Source organism: Ornithorhynchus anatinus, chromosome 9 (genome assembly GCF_004115215.2).
Source record: "Ornithorhynchus anatinus isolate Pmale09 chromosome 9, mOrnAna1.pri.v4, whole genome shotgun sequence".
NCBI classification, from domain to species: Eukaryota; Metazoa; Chordata; class Mammalia; order Monotremata; family Ornithorhynchidae; genus Ornithorhynchus; species Ornithorhynchus anatinus.
Window position 1 is genome coordinate 47,323,073 of NC_041736.1, and position 26,602 is coordinate 47,349,674.

Below are 26,602 nucleotides of genomic sequence, written 5' to 3' on the forward strand. Positions count from 1 at the left end.
TTGAAAAACTTCCAATGGTCGATAATTAATGCAACTCAGTTGTACACTATGCTGTTTTCCAAAAATTGTGAGCAAAAGCTTTTAAATACGCCATGGCTCACACTATTCTAAGGCAACATCCTAGTGAGGAAACACCAGGCTATTTCTGCGGGATGAACTGGATCAGAGCAGACTGCTGCAGGAGACCGTTTTCTTTATTATCTATAATTACCACAGGGGCTCTGCTAGCATATAAAATGGAAGCAGATTGATCCATATTTAAAAAGAGATGAAGGAATTCAGGACAAAGAAACTGTTTAAAATTGGTGACTGTAAGATGAATATTTTCATGATATTATTAGCATGAAGATTTTCAACAAAGCGATTGAATGGAAGTCCTCTAGATATGCATGTCTCCTGTTCCAAATTACACCTATCCGGAAGCCTAAAGGAGAAGATCAACTCATCCATTTAAATTCTCCTAAAAACCTAAGGCACATAGAAGTGGGGCTATGGTCAAAGATAGGCATAGCAGGTAGAGTTCAGACCCTAATCTTCTCAAGACTGTTGAGACGGCAGGAGGAGATTTCTGAGTTCTTTGGTTAATAAATGAACAACCTGAAATTAATATGAGCAATAACACGAGCATTAGCACCTGCTACTTTTCAGTGAACTGCTTAGACACCTATGCAATAGTACAGCAGGACTGAATACTCAATAGTCTCAAGTTGTTCCACCTGTTACAGTATACTGTAAGGAGTTCCCAGTGCAAAAAAAAAGAAGGGCGACGGAAACTAAAGACAAGGATGAAACACGAAAGCCCTACTAAAGGCCTACCTCCTCCAAGGGGCCTTCCCAGACTAAGCCCACCTTTTCCTCAGCTCTCCCTCCCACCACCTCGGCTAGGTCCCTTTGCTCGACCGCCCTATCCCCGCCCCACAGCACTTATGTATATATGTATATATCTATAATTCTATTAATTTATATTGATGCTTGTTTACTTGTTGTGAATATATCTATAATTCTATTTATATTAATGCCTGTTTAGTTGTTTTGATGTCTGTCTCCGCCTTGTAGATTGTAAGCCCGGTGTGGGGAGGGATTGTCTCTGCTTATTGATGAATTGTACTTTCCAAGTGCTTAGTACAGTGCTCTGCACACAGTAAGCGCTCAATAGAATTGAATGAATGAATCAATGAATGTATTTGGGCAAAGACCTTATTCATGTGTCTGAAAAGCATAAGAATATCCCCCCAGACACTTAACTTCTTGCTCTATGGGCTGCTAGTCCCCAGAAGCAGAGTCTCCTTATTTTAAGGAAAAAAAAATCCCTAAACTTCTGGTTTAGGGGATTACTTCGAATACTTTCTGTTTCATCACAACCCAGGAACACTTTTGGAAGATCACTGTATAGTGAAAAATCCTTTCTTTGGCCTCTACTTGCCTGGGACAAACCCAACACTGTAGTTCAGAGTTGATTCTTTCGGAGTCGTGTACCCTTGTCTTGCCTCGGAATTGGAAATGGCGGTGTCACCACACCCGTATGGGTGAGAGAACCAGGGATCAAAGTAAAAATCAATTCACAACAGAATGAAGGGCTAGGCCAAGAGATTTAAAGGAGCCACTGCCGAGGTAGCAGCATGAATCCTACAAATGGCTGGCCAACGCCATGGGTGACTTGGCGGGGCATTTACAACCAAGGCGGCAGAGGTGAGAGCTGCTCCAGCAGCCCTGCAACCCGGAAATAGCACGGGTCCCTGGGTTGGGTCGGGGTGCCGCGGGCTTTTGATTGAGGGGGGACGCTGGGGTGCAGGCTGGCTTTCTCCTCACCCACCTGGAGCCACGCCAGCTCACCACAGGGGCCAACGACATTGCTGGTGGCTACCTAGCATACTGCCATTTGGCATTATCTTGCTGTTCATAAATTGGGGAAGGGCAGTTTAACCCCATGCATTCCCTGGCTGGATGGATACATTGGTGCTGAAATATATTTTTTTAAAAAAGCTTCCACTTTGAAATAATTCAGCCAAACTGGAATGGTAGAACCAGTGCCTCATTCTTGCTTATTCCAACCCACACGTAATCTCCCCACTTCTCAATTCTGTCATTTCACCCTACTCCTACTTAGAAGCCTCTAGAGTAATCCTGGGATGTCTAGACAGGCTGGTGGAAATGGGGGGAGGGGAGAAAGAAGGATGGAGCGAACAATGAGCCCCCTTGGATAACAGCTGGTGAATGCGGGGACTCGAGGGCTAATCTAAAGCATAACTGATTGCTTCTCAATCATATTTCCTGAGCGCTTATTTTCCTGAATTCTTAGAAAAAAAATCAATTTCAAATATCTCCTCACTGTCTCTCCCCTTCCCCTGCCATTCCCTTCCCTCCAACATTGTACACTGGCCCATGAACAGACACCATTAACGTCATTAAGACACAGCTGGAACTGTGGAATTTCCTCTATATGCAATTACTGTTTGCCATTGTTTCTTCCTTTTCAAAGAAAGTTAAGGTTGCGTTGCTCCATCATGATGAATTATACCCCAGCTAATGATATCACCATAGTACACATCACTTTGACAAGCTACTATTCTACCACCCGGGGGCTCATGAAGGGATTCGGCATATGTGCCACAGCACGGGGTCCTTAATGGCTGGGAAGAGCTCAGCTTTGTTCAGAAAGCCACCAACGAAGAGAGAGAACATTTTCTTCCAGCGTCTTCCTTCAGGCAATTTGTATTTATCAGAGGTTCAGCTCTCTGTCTTTTCCTCCATTCCTCTTAATCTTGCCTCAGAGTGGTACCCAGCAACTCCAGAGAGAGCATATCTACTGACTTCAGGAGGGAGGGGGGTGAAGATATGCACTGCATTTAGCACTCAACTATTTCTCAGAATTTGATGGGAATTAAATCCAAGTTTAAGATGGGGACACACACAATGAGGCATAGTGATGAGACCAAAGAAATAAACACCTGACATCAACCAATAATGATCATAATAACAATGATGGTATTTGTTAAGGGCATACTATGTGCAAAGCACTCTACTAAGCACTGGGGTAAGTATGCAACAATCAGGTCAATCCCTCACCCACATGGAATTCACAGTCCAAGTGGGAGAGAAAAATGGAAGTCATCATAGGTGCTTTGCTATCTCCTACTTCAAAGTCACTTTCTGCTTTTTTTAAACTTCTGTTAAACTTCAAAAGGTCTTGAGATTTTTAGAATACGATTTTATTTGTTTAAAGACACATGTTTATGGGAATATTTCATAAAGTTGATTTTCACAAGTCGTTAAAACCATCTAAAGAATTTTGAGTTCCCTTGAGCAACTGTTCCATTTCAACTTTAAGACCACTAAAGATGATTAAGCGAGTGATGTCCTGATAGCTTTTCTGACTGCTGACTCCTAAGTAGTTTGAAATCAGGTTCTGTGCTTTCTCTCCATCAATAAGCTGATTAGCAAAATGTCACTAAGGCTACTATGCCAATAAATATTAATTGAATGGATGTCTAAATGGAGTTTCTCTGGGCTCTACCTAACTAAATAACGGGAAAGCTATTTCCAAAGTTTTCTCTCATCTCTAATGTAGCCTAAGGAATAGTATTGACCCTGGTTCGTCCAGGTCATCCTGGACTTTAGTAGAGAGGCGACCTAATTCCAAAGGTCTTCTCTCATTTTACATATGGTAGCGCACAACTTCAGGGCAAAAGTTTATCAGGAGTCAACAGGGGTTCAGAAATTCCTTGACAGACGTGACTAATGATACTATACCACTTTCCAAAACCCTTCTGAAATCACATCTCCTTCAGGCGGCCTTCCCTGGTTCATTTTCTTCTCTCCGAGTCATCTCCCCTTCCTGCACCTTAGCCTTTGGCACCAATGACTCACTCTTCACCTGTAGCTTCTCGGCACCTATCCACTTATATACCTTACTCTTTAAGCAAGTTCTCATCTACATATCTACTTCCATTTCCCTTCTCTTTGATCTGCAAATTTTATGCCTGTCTCCGGCCCATGACATTGTCAATTCCTTGAGAGAAGGGATCCTGCCTTCTAACTTTATTATAGTTTATCAAGTACATAAAGCATATATGATGGATCGATTTCAGACTCGGCAGAACAAAATTTAGTGTAATTTAATGCCTTTTGGTTGCCATTACATCTCTGAAGAATATGCTGGTCATTTTTCTCATTTTCCTACTTTATCTTATGAGGCAGAGTGAGCTACTTCAAACAGTTTAGTGACAGTACTTAGTACTAACAATCAATATTTATCGAGCAATGACTCTGGGCAGAGCTTGGGAGAGTACAAGACACAATCCCTGTCCTTGAGAAGCTTACAATCTATGTTGCCAAGTAAATCTATGTTGCTAATTTATCCTAGGAATCTTGCAGGTCAGCAATTATCAGCAATTTTCCTTGAGTTTGTGTTGCAACAAGGAAGGTCTCAAGATATGCAACTCACCTTTCAAATAATCACAAAGGGCACAGACAGCATTTAAATCAATCCATTTGCAGACGGTCTGCCTGTGAACATCGGGGCCAAAGAACATGATAATAATGATAACAATAATGATGATGGTATTTAAGCGCTTACTTTGTGCCAAGCACTCTTCTAAGTGCTGGGGTAGAGGGTATTCAGGTTTCCCTATGTGGAGCTCACAATCTTAATCCCCATTTTACAGATGAGGTAGCTGAGGCACAGATAAATTAAGTGACTTGCCCAAAGTCATAAAGCTGACAAGTGACGAAGCTGGGATTAGAACCCACGAGCTTTGACTCTCAAGCCTGTGCCCTTTCCACTATCACACTGATAAATAATGGTATTTGTTAAGCGCTTACTATGTGCCAAGGACTGTTCTAAGCGCTGGGGTAACAATAATGATGATAATAATGTTGGTATTTGTTAAGCGCTTACTATGTGCAGAGCACTGTTCTAAGCGCTGGGGGAGATACAAGGTCATCAGGTTGTCCCACGTGGGGCTCATAGTGTTAATCCCCCTATTACAGATGAGGTAGCTGAGGCACAGAGGAGTTAAGTGGCTTGCCCAAGATCACACAGCAGACAAGTTGCGCAGCCAGCATTAGAACCCATATCCTTTCCCAAGACTCTCCTCTCATCTCCCGCACCAAGCCCGGGCTCTTACGGTTGGAAGGCACCATATTTCGCTGCGTGTTCCATCTGACCGATGGAGTGAGATGCATTTTTGTTTGAACAGATGTGGGTGCAACCTCATCAACAGATAACGCAGTTTAAGAGGTCTCTTCAGTCCATCTCTGTGACCTACCTTCATTTGACTATTATCAATAATAACGATGATGATGACGATGTTATTGGTTAAGCACTTACTAGGTGACTCGCAGGATTTGTTACATATCCTTACACTCTGCTATTTCCCCTACCTGCAATTTATTTTAATGTCTGTTTCCCCCTCTAGACTGTAAACTCCTTGTGGTCAGGGATCATGATGGCCACCTTTACTATAGTGTCCTTCCCCAAGTGCTCGGTACAGCGCTCTGCAAGCAGTAAGTACTCAATAAATACCACTATCTGACTGATCGATCAGTCCGTCAATCCATGATATTTATTGAGCACCTACTATATAAGACTATTTGATTCGGGGGGATTCCCACATGATGTGACGTTATTACATCACACTGGATACGAGGCATGGCCAACCCTTGTTTAGGGGTGATGTAGTGACGTCTTTGCCTCTCCGGGTTGAGGCCACAGCCGGGACCTCTCCAGTCCCACCCACTCCTCTCCACTCTCACTTCCTTTTGACTCTGCTAGACTTCTGCCTCTGTGCTCCCTCACATGTACTCAGTTTAGCAGAGACCTTGCTCTGGTCCTCCCTGATCATAGGAATGGGGCAGGAGAGTGCATGAGTTAAGGAGGGAGACATACAGACACCCGACAGAGATTCCTGCAGGCAAAAGTCCTGCCTCTGTTCCCCACCAATCCAATCTGGATGATCCAGAAGAATAAATGCTTCCCTAGAATTTCCAGGACCTCTCCCTCCTGACAGGATTCAGTGGATCGTGGAGTGGTGGGGAAGGGAGGGGCAAAAGGCATCCCACCGCCATACCGATCTGCTGGCCCCCAGGGACAGCCAGACTTCCCACCCAACACCCCGATCCATGGACCGCAGTGAGGGCTAAGCTGAGGGTCACTGTCTCCTTTTACAACAACGATAATAATAATCATACTACTAATGATTACGGTATTTGTTAAGCACTTACTATGTGCCAGGCACTGTACTAATCGTTGGGGGTAGATACAAGATAATCGGGTTGGACACAGTACCTGTCCCACATAGGGCTCACAGTCTTAACCCCCATTTTACTGATGAGGGAACTGAGGCACAGAGAAGTTAAGTGACTTGCCCAAGGTCACACAGCAAAGTGACAAAGCTGGGATTAGAACTCATGACCTTCTGACTTCCAGGCCTGTGCTCTACCAAGAAGCAGAGTGGCTTAGTGGGAATAGCACGGGCTTGGGAGACAGAGATCGTGGGTTCTAATCCCAACTCCTCCACTTGTTAGCTGTGTGACTTTGGGCAAGTCACTGTGCCTCAGTTCTCTCATCTGTAAAATGGGGACTAAGACTGTGAGCCCCACGAGGGACAACCTGATTACCTTGTATGTACCCCAGTGCTTAGAACAGTGCTTGGCACATAGTAAGCACTTAAATACCACCACCATCTATCCCCTAGGCCATGCTTCTTCTTTAAGAATCAGCCATGCCAGGGCTTGTTGCTTGTTACACACAGTCTTCTTTCCATCCCTTCATCAGCAGCCATAACCTTTTTTTCCCTCCACGGTATTTATTAAGCACTTCCTATGTCCCAGGAACTGTATTAAGCACAGGGGGTGATAGACAAGTTGGACACAGTCCATGTCCCACATGAGTCTTAGTCTCCATTTAACAGATAAGGTAACTATTAAGTTCTGTGAAGAGACTTGCCCAAGGTCACACAGTAGACAAGTGGCAGAGGTGGGATTGGAAGCCAGGTGCTTTTGTCTCCCAGATCTGGGCTCCATCTACTAGGCGATACTGCTTCGCCTTCACAGAGCAGAGAATTGCAAGAGCCATTTTCGATGGCTGCCATGCTCAGTGTCAGCAGAAGCAGGTGGGGATAGGAAAGATCAGTTTATTTTAGGGTATCACCTCCCTGACCTTCCTCACTGGAATTGGAAACTCAAGGGCAGAATCCCAGGCCTTTCATTTTCCCCCCCTTTAATCCTCTATCACAGCAACTAATTCAGGGCTAGGCACTCAGTGGTCATTCAATAAATGCTAACTTCCCTTTCTACTTCCTCTGCTCCTTAAAAAGCTTTCTCCAAATGACCATGACAGATCTTGGGCCATCTGGCCTGTTTTTCAAAACCTCCCTCAGCAAATCACTAGGTGAGATTGTTTGTTTCACAATATGATACGTCTAATATTTGCACAAGGTTATATTTATAAGCAAATGAAAATAAAGAAACCCCAAGCACCTCAAGGAAAAAAAAAATCTGAGTTTAACAGTAGACCCTGTCATCAGGAATAAACGAGACCAAACCAAATCCAACAACACAGCTATCAAATAACCACCTGAATGGCTATTCCCGGAACGTGTACAAAGATCCATTCATAAAAACTGGCCCGATAACAATCCCTTGGATTGGTAAACTACTTGTGCTCACAATTTAGATTGTCAAAGTGGAAAAAAGGACTTGGTAAAAATGAAGCTTTTGAATTTAGACATCTAATAGGAAGATCTATCCTGCCATTATTTGGCTATTACAGAAGCCTTATAGTTAAGCAATGTGATCTATAAACCTGCAAAAGGAAATATGCTTTACTGAGGCAAGCACAGGTATGGGAACAAGGAGATGAGTCTGAAAGCCAAGGGGAAACAGAGAAGCAGCCTGGCAAAGTGCTCAAGAATCCGGTTCAATCCCAGTCTGACCTTCTGCCCCACCTGAAGTCATTCATTCATTCATTCAATAGTATTTAATAATAATAATAATAATAATAATGTTGGTATTTGTTAAGCGCTTACTATGTGCCGAGCACTGTTCTAAGCGCTGGGGTATACACAGGGGAATCAGGTTGTCCCACGTGGGGCTCACAGTCTTAATCCCCATTTTACAGATGAGGGAACTGAGGCACAGAGAAGTTAAGTGACTTGCCTACAGTCATTATTGAGCGCTTACTATGTGCAGAACACTGTACTGCGCGCTTGGAATGTACAAGCACAGGCATGGGAACAAGGAGATGAGTCTGAAAGCCAAGGGGAAACAGAGAAGCAGCCTGGCAAAGTGCTCAAGAATCCAGTTCAATCCCAGTCTGACCTTCTGCCCCACCTGAAGTCATTCATTCATTCATTCATTCATTCATTCATTCGTATTTATTGAGCGCTATGTGCAGAACACTGTACTAAGCGCTTGGAATGGACAAATCGGTAACAGATAGAGACAGTCCCTGCCCTCCGACGGGATTACAGTCTAATCGGGGGAGTCGGACAGACACGAACAATAGCAATAAATAGAATCAAGGGGATGAACGTGTCATTAAAGCAACCGCAAATAAATAGAATCAAGGCGATGTGATCAGAAGTCTGGTCACCAAACTGCAGAATCAAACGATCATATCAGCGATCAGATCAGTCAGACCAGCGATGATTTCTTCATTCTATTTTTTCAACAGCTCGGAAAATGCATATCACTGAACCTCTTAAAGGCATCATAAAGCAAACACCCGCTGCTCTGAGAAGGGCAGTCCTTACAACTAATGCATGTAGAGGGCTCAGCACAAGCAGATGGCAGGGATTTGGAATGCCAGGCAGGACCTTGGGAGAGTTAAACTAAGCTTTCCAAAGCTCAGATTTCAGTTGAATGCAACCAGAACACTGAGTCTGCACGACACTGAGAGAAACAGCGTGACCTAGTGGATGGAACATGGGCCTGGGAGTAAGAAGGACCTGGGGTCTAATTCCAGCTCTGCTACATATCTGCTGTGTGACCTTGGGCAAGTCACTTCACTTCTCCGTGCCTCAGTTACCTCATTTGCAAAATTGGGACTAAGACTGTGAGCCTCATCTGGGCCATGGACTGTGTCTAACCTGATTACCTTGTATCTACCCTCGTACTTAGTATAAGGTCTGGCAAGCAATAAGTGCCTAACAAATACCAGATAAGAAAAAATGACAGCCCTGAAGCCCAGATGGATGAGTTTTGTGAGTTTGGGTATATTCAACTTTTTGAACTAAGACTCATTGAGGAATCTGCATTTCAGACTTCAAGGCTTCCCCCACACATCTGACAGAAAAAACCCAGAGCATTTCTTGTTTCTATCAATTGATCATATTTACTGATGATGATAATGGTATTTGTTAAGCGCTTACTATCTGTCAAGCACTGCTCTAAGCACTGGGGTAGATACAAGGTAATCAGGTTGTCCCATGTGGGGCTCACAGTCTTCATCCCCATTTTACAGATGAGGTACCTAAGGCACAGAGAAGTCGAGTGACTTGCCCAAAATCACAGAGCTGACAAGTAGCGGAGCTGGGATTAGAACCCATGACCTCTGACTCCCAAACCCGTGCTCTTGCCACAAGCCATGCTGCTTTTATTGAGGCACTTACTGCATGCAGAGCACTGTGCTAAGTGCTTGGGAGAGTATAATATAAAAATCTAATAGAGTTGGTAGACACCTTCCCTACCCACAGTGAGTTTACAGCAGATGTAGCATTTTCAATCATACTTTTCCTTCTCTCTCCCATTCCTGATTCTCCGTGAACCTTTGGCCAAAGAATGGAATTAGATGAATGGGTTCTAAAATGGATTCAGAGTCCAGACTGAATCATTAAAAAATAATAGGTTATGCAACTGCTTATGAAAGGAAGCACCTTAAATTTTGCCAGTTTCCTAGCCGTAGAAGGTACAATCCTATTTTACCCTTGAAATGGAAGATAACCCTTAGGTGGTCCATGCTCAGTATGTCAAAACTCTTTGCAAAGTCACCTCTACTGAGTTATATTAGCATCCAGCTGACATTGATTCATGTTGCCAGATGGCAAAGGACGAAATACCACTCGTTCAACACAATATGTGACCTACTTACAGACCTAACAATCTGCTGTTTAATACTGAATAAAAGCAGAGAGCTTTTGAGTAAAAATTTAATTTTGTTTCCCGGTAAGCTTACAAGTGGCACATTTAGTCTTTTGCTCGATGCACAGGTGCCAACCAGGCCAAGATGAGATCAACATTTTATCGTGACAGAACGATAAGACTGCATGGCAGTTATTTCTCAGCAGCCTGATGCTTTTGGAAAAAGCATTTGCCAATTACTGTTATGTGCCCTCCCAAGAACACCAGATACATCCCTATCACGAAATGGTATTTTTTTCTCCAACAACTTTTCAGCACATGCTTTCTATCAGCAGTGATTCTACGAGAGGAAAACTGATCACTCACAGCTCTGTGGTTTTGGTGACTGAAGTATTTCGTTAGGGAAGGTTTCATGTAGCACTCCCAGACTTAGTCTCCATTTTAGGATGAGGTAACTGAGGTACAGAGAGGAGAAGTGATTTACCCAAGCAGAGATTAGAATCCTGTCTTTCTGACTCCCAGGCCCATGCTTTATCCATTAGGCCATGCTGCTGTTTTGTAAACTGGGTCTGTGTATCTTGACCAGAAACCTATAGGAATCAATTTTTCCTGGTTTGTCAGGCTTTCACAGTTAGCAACTTGCTTTGCTGCACCACACTCCTTGTTTCCTGTTGCAGTTAACCTTGGTTACTGATTATCTGGTAAACCACAACTCATAGTCACGCCTCTTCTGGATCCATGGACACTGCATCTGGATACCATTTGCCGAAACGACTGTCTTGTTGCTAGGAAGCTTATTGCTGGGACCTGACAGGGAATGTTATCGCATGCGATGTACTTTCAATTCTTAGAGAAAATGCAGTGGAATGTTATGAATCAGGCCTAACACGTTAAGTGAGGAACACAATAATTTTAATTTATTCCCATGGGATTATGTAACTTTCACAATTTTACAACAAATAATTAATTCTTGGTGTTTGTCACAAGTTATTTGCAATCTCCCAAAATGAATTACGATGAATCATTTCAATATACCGGAAAGGTGCTTCAGATGCTGAATAAAGTACAATAAAACTTTAGATGCACTTGCTTTCACATAATCCATTTCACTTCTGCACGCTGATGATATAAATCATAATGAGGACAAGGGACACTTTTCTTTGGGTATTTCTATTGCTGCATAAAACAGCTAAATCTTGACATCAGAATGGCTTTGGGGCTACGGTGTTTCTATTAAAAAATCAATCAGATTTGAAGGACCCTGTAACCAACACATGATGAAATGGAAGGACCCTAATGGTCCCAACTCACCCTAAATAGATGCAAACCAAGAGACTGCAAAAAAAGTAGATGGAGATAAAAATAGCCAACGATATCTAGAAATTCAAACCTGCCCCCATTTAAAATGAAAAAAAAATCCATCCCACACTTTTAGAAGTAACAGTTTCTTTCTCTATAATGACATATGTTGCAGAGTTGCTTACAGCATCAAGGGAAGCTGTGAGGAAAATACAATGAATCACATCCTTCAGGGAGTCCTATTTTAGAACAAATTCAGTCTGCCTGAAGGGGACTACTTTTTGAAAACAGAGTCAGAAAGGTTATTCAAGTGAAAAATATCAGATGGACGCATTAGTTACCTTAAGATTACTCGCTCTACTTTACTCTGTTTTTCCCTAACTAGATTGTGAACTTCTTGAGGACAGGGACCTGGCCTTTGGTTAACCTGTTTCCCCTCACCCTTAGCACCTTGTGAAGTGCAATGAACTCTGAAGTCAGTCAGTAGACTTCGAATGAATAATGAGAAGTGTACTGTTTGCCAAGATTGATGAGGTAATCCACACTAAATCAGTTTCTGAACAATTGTAAACACTTTACCAAAGAGGAGATATTTTAAAAAGATATTTAGAAGTAAAAAAAAATAGAAATTTAATTTTTGGCTCTATTTAGTAAACTAGTATTTGGCACCCATTATCGAATACATACATAATTCTGTGAAATTATCACACAGTAAGTGCTTAAAAAGATGACTGAATGATTGAATGAGTAAACTATGATCCCAGCTTGTTGTGGGCAGGGAATGTGTCTGTTTATTGTTATATTGTATTCTCCCAAGTGCTTAGCACAGTGCTTTGCACACAGTAAGTACTCAATGAATACGACTGACTGACTACAAGTGGCTAATCACAAGATTTCATCTGTGAGGTCCAGTAGCATAGCAATTCCATCTGTAATTTGGTGGTGAGTGCACACTAATATAAGATGATCAATTTGGTTCACAGTAGGAAATCTCTGAATACTTGATACCACTCAAACGATATCACATAAATTAAAAATTCAAAGCATCCAGGAAATGTTTCTCTCCATTTCCCAGTTAGCATGGCTCTTTTGTTAGAGTACCCTTTCCACCGAGTGTGTGTATGAAGAGTCAGGGATGATATCTCTGGAAAAATGCTATAAATAATAAACAAAATCAAGCTGGGGAGATTCCCTAGGGAAAAATCCAAACGAATAAAACAGTCATTCTATTCAGGAAAAAAAGCACAGTAACCACTCAATAAAAATCGTTGATTGATTGATTTTCATATTATGTTCTACTACACAGGGCTAATGTTAGTGGACCAAGGAAAGGAGGGAAATGTGAAATAAATAATCCAGCTCTGAATGGAAATCTATAGAGCGTTAATTTCAAAAAATCCAACAATCCCTGTCCATAAGGAGTTTACAATCTAGAGGGTTTTAAATAGTTTTAGGGTCTCCCTCCTCCATTTATGGACAGCGGATATGACAGTTCTTTATTTTGTACTTCCTAAGCTCTGAGTACAGTGCATCACTCCGAACGGGTGCTTAGGAAAAGCATGTGCTACTACTAGTAAAGTATACGAACTGAAGATAAGGGGACCATTAAAAAATTAAGTACATACAATGTTTGTATTAATGTGCGACCTTGGGCAACTGAACCTTTCTGTGCCTCAGTTTCCCCATCTGTAAAACGTGTATAAAATAGGATATTCTCTTTTCCTCTTAGTCTGTGAGCCACATAGAAGCAGCGTGGCTCAGTGGAAAGAGCCCGGGCTTTGGAGTCAGAGGTCATGGGTTCGAATGCCAGCTCTGCCATTTGTCAGCTGTGTGACTGTGGACAAGTCGCCTAACTTCTTGGTGCCTCAGTTCCCTCATCTGTAAAATGGGTATTAACTGTGAGCCTCACGTGGGACAACCTGATGACCCTGCACCTACCCCAGTGCTTAGAACAGTGCTCTGCACATAGTAAGCGCTTAACAAATGCCAACATCATCATCATCACCTGTACGTCAAGGACTTTTTCCGATCTGATCAGTATATCTATATATTGCAAAAGTAAGCATAGTGCTGAATCCAGGGTGAGTAGTTAATAAATACCGATCAATCAATCAATCAATGGTAACTATTGAATGCTTAGTGTGCGCAGAGCACTGTTTTAAGCACTTGGGAAAAGTACAATAGAACAGAGTTGGTAAATATGATCACTTTCCACAAGGTGCTTATAGTCTATAAGGGGAAACGGAAGTTAAAGTAAATTACAGATAATGGAAATAGTAGAACATAAGGATACGTACATAAATCATTGCTATAGGTAATCATTATAGGTGCCCAGCTAAAATGAAAGTTCCATACTTTGAGCCCTATTTTGAAGGTGTGCCTTGCTAGCTATCTTTGCACCTAATAAAATCACATTGCAGAAATAATGGGGGACTTATAAAATCATTTTTGAGAAGCAGCATGGCGTAGTGGATAGAGTACGAGCCCGGGTGTCAAGTTCATAGGTTCTAATCCCGGCTCTGCCGCTTGCCTGCTGTGTGACCCTGGGCAAGTCATTTCGCTTCTCTGGGTCTCAGTTTCCTCATCTGTAAAATGGGGGTTGAGATTGTGAGCCCCAGTTGGGCCAGCCAATTTGCTTGTATCCACCCCAGCACTTAGTACAGTAGTGCCTGGCACGTAGTAAGTGCTTAACAAATACAATAATAATTATTATTTTTAGCTTTTGGGCCACTGTAACTCCAGTAATTCATTTTAAATGAACTTTCATCAACCCACGCCACTGTTTTTATCAGCTTGTCTCCCCTAACCCCACACCAAGGAGGGGCACAAGTACTCTAATTAATTCTATTCCTTTTTTTTAAAAAAAAAACAACTCCACCAGGCATAATTGCTTACTCACTGAGGGTGACAATTTTGCAAGTTGAACTACAGAGTCTAATAAAAGATTCCAATTAAATATTCTTTAATCCTTAGAGCCCAGGCATGCAGTGAAAGCCTGGATAATGGGTTGTGCCTATATGTGACTTCTTTGGTTCCATAAGCCCCACTCTTTGTGTACTTTAAAATTCCCTTTCTGGTCTCTCCTTGAATCCCATTATTCAGTACCGAGGCCTGGAAATAATTGTGGTATTCGTTAAGTGCTTACATTTAGTGATCTAGGATAATAACAAGCATGATACACCAAACCCAATAAGATGACATGAGAGGATGTAGAAATCTCTTTCTAACTCACCAGCATGATTCCTGTTCCAAATGTTTATAGCATTTACGCTACAAGATCATTTATACTGAAGAAGTTACTGTATGGAATGGAATTTTTCTGGGGTGGGGAGGGTTAAATAGTTATGAAGCAGTGGCTCCATTCACTAATATTTAACTCACTCATTTAAAAAAAATAGTATTTAAGTGTTTACTATGTGCTAGGCACTGTACAAAGCCCTGGTGTATATACAAGTTAATCAGGTTGGACATAGTCCATGTCCCATATGGGGTTCAACAATTTTAATTCCCACTTTATAGGTGAGTTAAGTGAGGCATAGAGTAGTAAAGTGACTTGCCAAAGGTCACAGAGCAGACAAGTGGAGGATCCAAGAAATCATCTGCTTTATAGCAAAACATCTGCTTAGCAGACAGTAAAGATGAGTAATGCTTTGTACTTATTTTGATTATCTCGCATTTTTTTCAGTAATCATCGAGTCTCATTTATTGATATTTTCAGTGTGCTTCCTGTAATTGCCACTTTTCTTTAGCCATTATACTAAGAAATTGTTTGTTTAAATTATGAATCCAACACCTTTAATTTAGGAAGCCAATAGATTGGCAGATGCAGGAATAAAGTTAATTCCACTTGCAAAATTGCAAATATTCTTCTTTCCAACTAACAGAAAACCAAAGGTTTTCACTGAAATACTTTTTTTTTTTTCTGGTGGCAGCTTAGGCAGGGAGCAAAAATGAGAAAAGCTGTATGAGAAAGCTGGGAAGCACTCAGCCTAAGTTTATTTACTTAGTTCTGTTTGGGTGACCTGATCTTTCGGTGAACCACTAGTCCCTGCATTCACAGCATCACTTAGCAATGCAGGTGAGCAAATCAGAAATAGCACAAATAGGACAGGAAACCTAAAAAGGTAAGAAACACAGTGACCACCAATCTCCCTTTTTCACTGGGGGGAGGGAACAAGTCTACCAACTCTGTTATATTCTCCCAAGGACTTAGAACAGTGCTCTGTTCAATAAATACAATTGATCTGTTACTGACAGTAGGAGCTGATAAAACTAACAGAGAAGGTGGGTACGGATTCCCACTAAAGTTTAGAAATATTAGAATGGGGAACGTTTCCTGTACTTAATTAACCTCTGTCCCCACATAATAGAGAAGTCAGTCCTCCAAGAATAGCTAGTGAAAATGTCACAAGGAAAACCCATCACCTCTCAAAGTTGAGAAATTTATTTCAAGAAAATTGCAGTAAAAGAATACACAGAGAAGTAAAATGGCAATGACTGATTTAGGTCATTTTTACACATATTATTTATCTCCTCAAGCAGCAGAAAGTCATAAAGATGACTACGACTCAAAATGTAACCTTGGTCAAAGATCCTTTTTATTCAATGTTTTCTGATCATCTCTGTCTTTGGATTTACAATAAATCCTGGAATTTACTGAGCACAAGACTGGGAGTCAGAAGACCTGGATTCTAATCCCAGCTCTGCCACTTGTCTGCTGTGTAGCCTTGGGCAAGTCACTTATATTCTCTGTGGCTCAGTTTGCTCATCTGCAAAATGGGGTTAATTATTATTGATAACAACAACAACAGCAGTAATTATATTTGTTAAGGATTTACTATATGTCAAGCTCTGTGCTAAGTGATGGGGTTCAGAGCATAAGTAGGAGGGAGAACTGGCATTAATTCCCCATTTTACAAGTGAAGAAAATGAGTCACAGACAAGTGACTTGTCCAAAGCCACGCAGCAGGCAAGGAGGCAGAGCCAGGATTAGAACCCAGGTCCTCTGACTTTCAGGCCCCTGGTCTTTCCCCTAGGCCACACTGCTCCTTCAATACCTGAGCCCCATATGGGACAGGAACGGTGTCTGAGATATTGCATCTGTCCCAACATTTACTACAGTGCTTGGCACACAATAAGCACTTAACAAGCACCACAGTTATAATAATTCGGTGCTTAGACCGGTGGTTGGCACATAGTAAGCGCTTAACAAATACCATCATTATTATTATTAACTCCCTAAACTCCAGCTCTATCGCTTTCAGTCAAAAACATGCCTCTGCTGAGAGAAAAATAGAGGCCCAACAGCCTCATCAATCAATTATATTTATTGGGAAAGTACAAGAGAGTTGGTTGATATGATCCCTGTTCCCAAGGACCGGACAGTGCTTAGGGTGAGACAGACAAAACAGAGGATTACGGATGAGGGAATTGTAGACTATATGAATACATAATTAATATGTACATAACTATTATGGAGCAGGGGTGAGAATCAGAGTGCTCAAGACACTTATCTTAGAGTAGCGTATTCAGCTTGTTCTGGGCAGGGAATGTGTCTGTTACATTGTTGTATTGTAGTCTCATAAGCGCTTATTACAGTCCTCTGCACACAGTAAGCGCTCAATAAATACGACCGACTAAAAACCTATGACTGATCGTAGCAGGGGTTCCTCTTTCCCACACAGAGGCATGAGTAACTCACTCACAATCCATCAAGGTATACATTGAGTGCTTACTACATGCAGAACACTGTACGAAGAACTGGGGTGAGTACAATATAACAGAATTAATGGACACGTTCCCTGCCCATAGAGAGCTTAAAGTCCAGAGGGGGAAATACTGTATTTAAGTTCTTGGACACGATCTCTGCCCTTAAGGAGTTTACAGCGAAGAGAAGCAGCGTGGCTCAGTGGAAAGAGCACGGGCTTTGGAGTCAGAGGTCATGTGTTCGAATCCCAGCTCTGCCACTTGTCAGCTGTGTGACTGTGGGCAAGTCACTTAACTTCTCTGTGCCTCAGTTACCTCATCTGTAAAATGGAGATTAAGACTGTGAGCCCCACGTGGGACAACGTGATTCTCGTGTCTATCCCAGCGGTTAGAACAGTGCTCTGCACATAGTAAGCGCTTAACAAATACCAACATTATTATTATTATTACAGCCTTCTGAGAAAAGAGAAAAATTGGTTCCACACATCCCTCAGTGATTCTTCCTTCAAAGTCACGACTCCTACTGAGAAGAGGGGGCAATGATGGAGCTCTGGTCAGCTGCCTGTGCTTCAGTCTGCTAAATGGCCAAGTTTGGCTCTTCCCACCTTGCACTAGCCCAGGAGCCATTCAGACATTTCCCCAGGGGCTGAGAGTCCTACTGGACTGCTCCACGGTCCCCCCAAGCCGCCGCCATCTCGTTTGCCTGGCCTGTTGTCCACAGCCCCTTATGGCAAAATACAGCCTTCGCATGGCGCTACCAAATAAAACCTTAGAAGCTGAAATAGGAGCAGTGAGGGTGAATACATATTGGCCTTCTTAATGAGGTGGTGAAAGAACTGTTTGGATAAAGGGAAGCCTATGCAGTGTGCTAGGGGCACATCATACTTCTAAAGGGCTAGAAGCCCCCCGAGGAAACTGTTCTTAAAAGCAGAGAGCTCTCTTTGCAAATTGTAATGAGCTTTCAGGGCTAGATTCTGGGGATTTCTATCAGGGCTTTCAAATGCTTTCAGTACACAGAGGCTTTTGTTACAAACACATTTCCTAGCAGGTGACTTCTGTTTAGTCAATATGACATTGAAAGACATGTTTAAAAGATTACATAAATATATCCTTATGCCATTTTCCAGGAGAAACAAGTACTTACACAATCCAAATTGCTCACGGAAGCTGTACGACAACCCTGTTTCTCTTTATGGAAGGACTACTGTCTTCATTTCACAGATTACCAAAGGGATGCTCAGCTAGACAAGAGCCCAAGGTCACATAGGAGTCAGGGACAGTGTGCACAATATCCTCTAAATCTCCTGACTTCTAGCTCTCTAGATCACTTTGTCTCTAGCATTCAGTAGGAAATACCAATTACAATTATCTTAATTTGTCTGACTTCTGAAAAATTACACAGAGCTTTGTTACTAGGGCATGAAAACATGAAAGTACAAATTGAACTGTAATTCCTCCTTATATTTCTTGAGCTATCTATGTTTTCCATATAAGCATGCAGGCATGCATATAGGCACACTCGGAATATAAAAGATATTTATTTTGACTCTTCTAATCTTTTATCAGGTTGCACATATATATATATATATATATATATATGTGCACATAATGATTTATCTGCTCTTGCTTCACCTATTCATCTCAAACTGATACAGGAGTGAGCAGGCTAGGGATGAAGACTCACAAATCAAAAACAGATCACTCAAAACATTTATGAAACAGCTGGGCCAGTGTCCAATCTGGTATGAAGATAAAGGACCATTCCCTGGAGAATTGATGACAGCTTTATATGCTATAGGTTTTATATTCCATGGTTGCTGGCTGCTTCTCCTTCTTAACATGTGGGGAAATCTCACAGTAACAATGCCTTGTTACTGCAAGACACGACCATACAATTCCGTTTCAGGCTTATTCATTTTTCAAGTAGAATTATGAATAGCTAACACAAATATGTTTAAAGTGAGAATGAGTGAAAAATAAAAACATTGGCAGAAATCTGCCATATTAACTCAGTTCTTTTTATCTTATTTCAATTCAGAGCACTTGCTTCTAAAAAGGATTTATCAAATTCCCTGAAATTACCAATATAATTTTCTTTAATAAAGGTTGGGACTCTCACCTGAGTTTTACTTAAAGAGCAAGAGGGACAAAAACAATAGAATTGAATATGTTCTGATTTCTGAGCTATAGGAACATCTAAGACTTCTGAAATAAATATTCTTACTAATAATACTGGTTGACAGTCTTTCATGGCATAGGGCAGATTCACATAAAACTGACTAAGCATGATAGTTTTAACATAGTTTTTTATAAAATCAGAATAAGAGGATTGTGTCATGGAAGCAGCTGCCATTCTGTTAGACCGTAAGCTATTTGAGGACAGGGAATTATGTCCTTCACTTCTATTGCATTCCCCCATGCACTTAGTATAGTGCTTTGCACAGATGTGCTCAATAAATACTACTGTTTGCTGTGATTCACTTTTCAGAGTGAAATTCAATGTGCGATAACATCCAAACAGCCATGGAAATATAAAGAACCAAAATGCCTTTCTAACCGACGACTTAAAGTGTTCTCAAAACTTGTGTACAGCTGAAGAAAGGACTTTCAAGGCTATGCACTCAAATATTTACCTACTTCACACTCGGTGAATTTCATGAAAACAAACCCTTCAATGACAGAGCATCATTGCTATTCTCTCCCCTTCTAGTTTGTGAACTCATTGTGTCTGTTATATTGCACTCTCCCAAGTGCTTAGTACAGTGCTCTGCACTCAGTAAGTGCTCAGTAAATATGATTGACTGACTGACTATTCATGATCCATCCGCAGCCCTGACTTTATTCTTATCATATAACTCTTTCACTCCATTATACAGTTCTTGCTCACATGGCAAAATGATGATACCTTACAAGAAGTGGATAGCAAAAATGTGGTATTCCAAGTCACAGGTTTGCTCTACATTTGCTCTACTCTCAAAAATACAAAGCACTTCATATCACACAGAAAGTAGTCTCAAATTTCTTCTTCCTAGCCTGCAAGTCAATGGGTTTAGACCAGAGCTAGGACTGGAGTTGCATTTCATTGTTTGGAAACTATCATTTGCTGAACTGATGCACCCTGGTTAGCGTCCTTAATTGGTTCCAAGAAAATACAGTTCTTGTGGGCAGGAGGTGTTTCTTCTAACACCGCTGTCTTGTACTCTTCCAATTGCTTAGTAGAGTGCTCTGCCCACAGTAAGTGCTCAATAAATAGTGCTGATTGAAGTACAGAGTTGGGGTTGGTAATGCGAATTGATGGAGGGATGGAGATTAGGTAGAGTTGAGGCTGTGGATTTGTGTATCATGACTGGGGAAAGTTGGGTAGGGCATGATGGCCCGTGCTTATTAGTGGGCCTCTTAAATGCAGAGATCTCTGTGAAGGAAGAGGACAGTTTTGTGGCAAGGGTGGGTGTTAAAAACACAACAGATACACAATCAAATAGTGACAGAAATATGCAACAATAATTAAAGATTCTGAATTAGGCCTTTAGATGCCTACACATGCAAATAATTCCAGTGCTTTCTTTCCCATCCTCTTTAAAAACACACAAACTCACTAGCTTGATAAATGGAGAACAAAGAGACGTTGCAAAGGTAATCTCCGTATTCCAGAGCACGGTAACTTTATGGGGGAATCTCTGTCCCCCAAGTCAGATTGGCTTCACTTACTCTTCAAAGCCTTAGTGAGGACTTTGAACTATGGGGAACTATGGAGGGACTGCAACATTGGAGCAAAGTGAGAAAGTGCATTAAAAGTCAATAGTGTTATGGTGAAAAAGTGCTAAAAAAAAGAGTATTAGAAGGGATCACCGTACTGAAAAATTTGTCTTCTTACTGAACCATGAGAGTCAAACCATCACATTTTCCTTCACCTGCACATCTTTCATTATGGCTTAATTCTCAGATAAACTGAGAAATCCTCAATTATCCTCATATTTTCAACAACGTATCAGTACAGGTTTTCATTCTTATTGAATATTTTCAGCAGGCATCTGTATCCTACACATTTTCCACTCTTATTTATGGCTGCCTGTTTTTTTTTTAATTTCTTCTTTTCCTTTAGGAACGTTCAGGTTTTATGTCTTTGGACTGTACTATAGCTCTCATCTCCCCTCTCCCTGACTCAACAAATCTTCCTGACAATGTATCTCTAGGATCTTAGCAGGGTAGAAATAACCTCAGAGGGACACCATCTCTACTCAAATACTAGGTAGGAGCCTGAACATAGAAAGAACCCAGTTAAGAGTCTTTAGGCCAAATCACCCATCAGTAAAACCAAAAAAAACCCAACAAAAAACCCCACTCAAAATAATTGGGAAGAGGATGACAATGAAGGGAGATGGGTGTGAGCTAAGAAAGGGGAGGTGCAGAAGAGAGGAACAGGATGGTATTCTTCTTCTGTGATAATATTTTGGAGGGTGAAAATCATGAGAAAAGATGTGCGTCTTTGTTTTTATGGAGACGGAGCCAGCAGGGATTAAACATGAACATGAAAATAGAGGACAGTGGCAGAATAAAAAGGAGGTGAGTAAAGAAGTGCATATGAAGATTGGAATAACCAAATTGATGCAGTCAGGAGAAGGAAGAAACAAAAGCAAAGGAGACAGGTACAGCAGAGGGAAAACTGGGGGGCAGGAGGAGTAGAGGAAAAGGAAAGAGTGGGAATATGAAAATGGAGAAAATCCATTCTGTAGGATCAGGATCAGACCTCATTTCTCTCAAAAGCGACCCCTCCCATCCAGTCCTACCTGGTCGGAAGGATGGTGGTCACCACGTGAGGCCTTGAGGGTTGGGGGGAGTAAAGTTGGGGGAAATAGAGGGATCCTCATGGCAAGTATCCGACAAGTATGAGGAGGAACCTTCCCCCTGTGTGAAAAAAAAGGGAGGCTGTCAATTTTTGGCATCGAAATATATTTCTTGGTTGCATCCCCTGTTCAAAATGATTCCCCTGGGAGGATTCTTGGGCATGTTACTACTACACTAGTGATGCAAAACCTTCAACTGGTCTTTTTACTGCAGAACCTGTGCTATGGTTTCACCGCTGACTAAAAGATGCAAGGGAGAATCTGATCCTCTCCTCTGGAGTTTGGGATTCTAGTCTCACTTATTTCTCCCATTCCTGTGCTGAGATGAAAAAAAGCATTACCTTAATTATTTCTCCACAAAAATCACTTATTCATTCACCATTACCAACAGAAAGACACGTAAACAGTGTGGCCCAGTGGAAATGAGCATGGGCCCTAATTTCTTCATCTGTAAAACTGGGATTAAATACCTGTTCTCACTCCTTAGATTGTTAGCCCCATGTGGGGTAAGAATTTTAACCGATCTACATACATCTGTATCTACCCCAGCACTTAGTTCAGTGTTTTCCCCATAGTAAGCACTTAAAAAAAAACAAACATAATTTTTCCTCAAGAAAGTGATTGAATCCTTTGCAGAATTTGCCAAGTCTGAGCAAAACAAAGTAATCCCATTTACTCTGAGTTCAAGTCCAATATGGAAAAAAATCTACTTGAATAAGGGAAATTAAATCAAATGTAAAACTGTTCATCGGTCACTCACCTGCCTAAAAATCCCTATCTTATAAAAATGACTGAATCCCAACATTATGCTTAAAGCCGCTCAGATTCAATACTAAGAGGGAACAATTATCTAACTCTAAATACTATATCATTACGAATTGCTAGTTATCTGAAAGTGTAAATTCACCTTTCTGAGCATTTAGTTTGTCAGTAAGGAGCAGCAGAATGTGGAGCAGGCACTGATGAGAATAGTGCCTACATCATCTTGAAATTAAGTTTTTATGTCTGCCTAAAGCTTAAAATTGGGTTGGAGAGTGCTTTATAAGTTGAAACGGTGCATATATTTAATTTTTATGAGGACTTCATGTCGCTCGGGATCATTAATAGGTCTTTAAGAGTTAGGGCAAGAAAGCAAAACCTTTTTACCTTCAATCACCGTAAAACTTATTTCCCAGCTCCTCCTCTTTCTTCCACCAGATCCCATTAAATATTGGTTGATTTAAGACCCAATCTCAGGCAAAATTGGCTCAAAATTGAGCAAAATACAACTACCTTTAACAAAACCAATGCCATTGGTGGCATCAGAAGCCTTTTTAGCAACAATCTAAGATTCTGTCAATAACTTTGCGAAAGTAGGAATGCCGAACAGCAAAGTGTAAAGTAAAGACGTGGGTAGATGCTACGTTCAATAGAAAACTGATTACAAAGTAGTGTGGATAAAACTGGATATGCATCACTAAGCCTATAGAAAATTGTCTGTCAGGGAGTCTGCAGCCGGGGATGGAGAAATATATTAGCACGTCTGAAGGGATGATAATTTAGAATGTGTCAGCAGGCGTCTGGAGAACTGGATACGCATCAGCAATTTTGGGCAAGATAAAACCAACTTCATCGGGCCGAATGCTCAGGAGGCCTTAAATCCTGCATTAATGTAGCCGTATCAGTGAACACGAGACAACAGTTCAGTGAAATGGTTACCTTCTGGAAGATAAGGGCCCCATCTTCTCCACGTTCTCCAAACCTCCCCAAGTTTCTAGTACCATTTCATCAATTGATTACAAGATGAATATGCACACAGGTTGATATTTTCAAGGAATTCCCAGGAATTCCTGATTCCATGATGGCTTGTCTTTTTGAAAAGAACATTTTATTCAGTCTTGTAGCTCTGAGTCTAAGTATAGTGTAAGTTTTCTGGACAGATCATTTTTCACTGGTAGGCACGAAAATGTATACTGTGACTGTGAGCTAATTGTTGAAATGATTACAGGGAGAAATTCTTCCATTGTATACACCTGCACATTTCACTCTCCACGGAAGAGGTTCTAACAACAGAAAAAGGTAAGGACAAGGGTTAAAAAATAAGGCCTTCGGATCACTTTTATGAACCTTTACTCCCTACCAAATTTTCCTTTAATTCTGATCCAACATAAACAGCAGCTCCCGTTATACTTAGTTCAAGTGTGGCCTGCTCAATCCAACCTCCACTATCTACTGCAAAGATCCAGGGAACTTTGTTGCTCGGGAACCTAGATCCAATGCTATTTCCTTCCCATTGATTACTGCAGAAAGGGTTATTGACTTCTGCTCCTACACACAATGTGTCTTCTCCTGAGTCCTACGCAACAAAGGACAACTTGTAAGAAAATGAAGAAGAGGGACATAAAAGGAAAAGGTAAAGACTGGTGGAGAAAGGTAGAAAGGAGAATTGTTCCCTGCATCCCTCTTGAGATCACAAATTGCTGCACTTTAGTGGAGAGAGGCCTGGAGGATGACTTGAGATGGAGTCCAACGGGGGGACTGGTCAAGTGGGTTCTATGCTCTCTGAACTAATTCCCAAACCAGGCACCTTTGGTGAAAAGTACCAAGACCAAATAGAAACTTCATAATGTTGGTATTTGTTAAGCGCTTCCTATGTGCAGAGCACTGTTCTAAGCGCTGGGGTAGATGCAGGGTAATCAGGTTGTCCCACGCGGGGCTCACAGTCTTCATCCCCATTTTACAGATGAGGGAACTGAGGCACAGAGAAGTTAAGTGAATTGTCCACAGTCACACAGCTGACAAGTGGCAGAGCCGGGACTCGAACCCGTGACCTCTGACTCCCAAGCCCGGGCTCGTTCCACTGAGCCATGCTGCTTCTCAACTTGTGAAAATTGTGAGCATGATGACTTTCTTGGAATGAAGGTAGTTTGTACTAGTGAAAGACATGCCTATATGAACTGGAATACCTCTCCCTTTCTATACTCAAAAACATGTCACCTTGTCACAAGGATTCTGGAAGGGAAAATGTATGAGATCTTTTTGTACTCCCATAAGGGAGAAGAGTGTATGCACACAATACTTCGGTGCAACTTAAAATGTTCCATACCTTCCCCCAAATTTCTTTTTCTGATAAAATAATTTAAAACTATGGATTTAGAAGGAAAGACAAAACCGATGTTACTGGAAAAGTAAATTACCCATATATCCATACCCAAATACCCATATTATCCATACAGAGAAGTAGCATGGCCTTGTGGATAGAGGATGGGTCTGGGAGTTAGCAGGACCTGGGTTCTAATCCTGACTCTGCCACTTGTCTGTTGTGTGACCCTGAGCAAGTTGCTCCACTTCTCTGTGCCTCAGTTACCTAAACTGTAGAATGGGGGTTAAGATTGTGAGCCCCATATGGGGCATGGACTGTGTCCAACCTGATTACCTTGTATCGAGCCCATCACTTAGAATAGTGCCTGGAACATAGTAAGCACTTAATAAATACCGCTATATTGAAAGTACATTAAGAAAACCCACCTCAAAAAGGTGATGAGCAGAATCATCAATATCAAAGTGATCAATATCAACTGGAATGTCTTTGGCAAACTAAGAGCAATTTCTCATTAACTGTCCTTACAAAGAATGAAGGGTAAATTCCTGAATGTTAAGAGAAAAAGCAGTCTCTACTCAGTAGGCCAGAAAACTCAATTCCTTGGCTGGTGGGGGCCGTAAGGGGATCTGTGAGTGGTTCCTTACTTGCTTTCATCATTTCCGGCAAATTACAGGCCTTTTCCTTCAATCCTTACCAAGTCTAGCCAGATGTGGAACTCCCAAAGAAACCAATTAGAGCACTGAATCAAGGAAGATGACTGCATGTTTAAGCGCTTGCTGCTTTAGTTTTTGAATCATAACAAGTTTGTATACGCAGCCCAATAAAACGTGTATGTAATGCAGTCGATCTATACTGCTTAATCAAAACTATAGCTATGAACACATGTGATCTGAATCCAATATATTATTCATAGGATGATGGGTTCTGAAAAATTCTCATGAACATAGAACCCTGTCCCAATCACCTTCTGTATGAAACTGGAGGCTCACAAAAATTTTAGTTATTTCAATAGGGTCAGCTGAGGAAAATGTTTTGTTTTATTTGGGGGGCAACATATTTATTATACAATTAGGAAATGACCCATAATCAGACAGCGGGACTTCCATTTTTCAGTATTTACCAAACATTAGGAATGAGAGGAATAAACTCATTTGCTCACTTTTAAAAATGGAATTTATTAAACACTTACTATGTGTCAAGCACTGTTCTAAATACAAGGGTAGATACAAATTAATCAGGTCGGACACAGTCCCTATCCCACATGGGATCCCAGTCTAAGTATGAGGGAGAACATATACTGAATCACTTATTTGCCGATGAAGAAAATGAGGCTCAGAGAGGTTAAGTGACTTGCCTGAAGTCACACAGCAGGCAAGTGGTAGAGCTGGGACTAAAACCCAGGTCCTCTGACTCCCAGATCTGTGCTTTACCCACTAAGCCGTGCTGCTTTCTGTGATGCTCTCTTTATCCAAAGTAAAAAAAAGGAGCATCATAAATAAGGGAAATTTAAATTATCTAACAAACCAAGGCATGAATCTTTTTCCCTTCATACTCAAATACCAGTCTAACTAATATCACCAGCATCTGCAAG

At 41.4% G+C, this 26,602-nt stretch overlaps 1 protein-coding gene across 3 annotated transcripts in view; it reads right to left on the reverse strand.

The window, feature by feature from the left end:
• The window catches only part of PLCB1 (phospholipase C beta 1), a 457,205-nt gene that overhangs the window by 29,885 nt on the left and 400,718 nt on the right, over window positions 1–26,602 (reverse strand). Inside the window, exon 32 of one of the 3 annotated variants that reach the window (XM_029071937.2) lies at window positions 21,873–21,990. The exons of the other annotated variants lie outside the window; for them this stretch is intronic. Coding sequence (XP_028927770.1) covers window positions 21,892–21,990 — 99 coding nt within the window. The 3' untranslated portion in view covers window positions 21,873–21,891. The remainder of the gene's footprint in view (window positions 1–21,872; window positions 21,991–26,602) is intronic. 3 annotated transcript variants of the gene reach the window in all.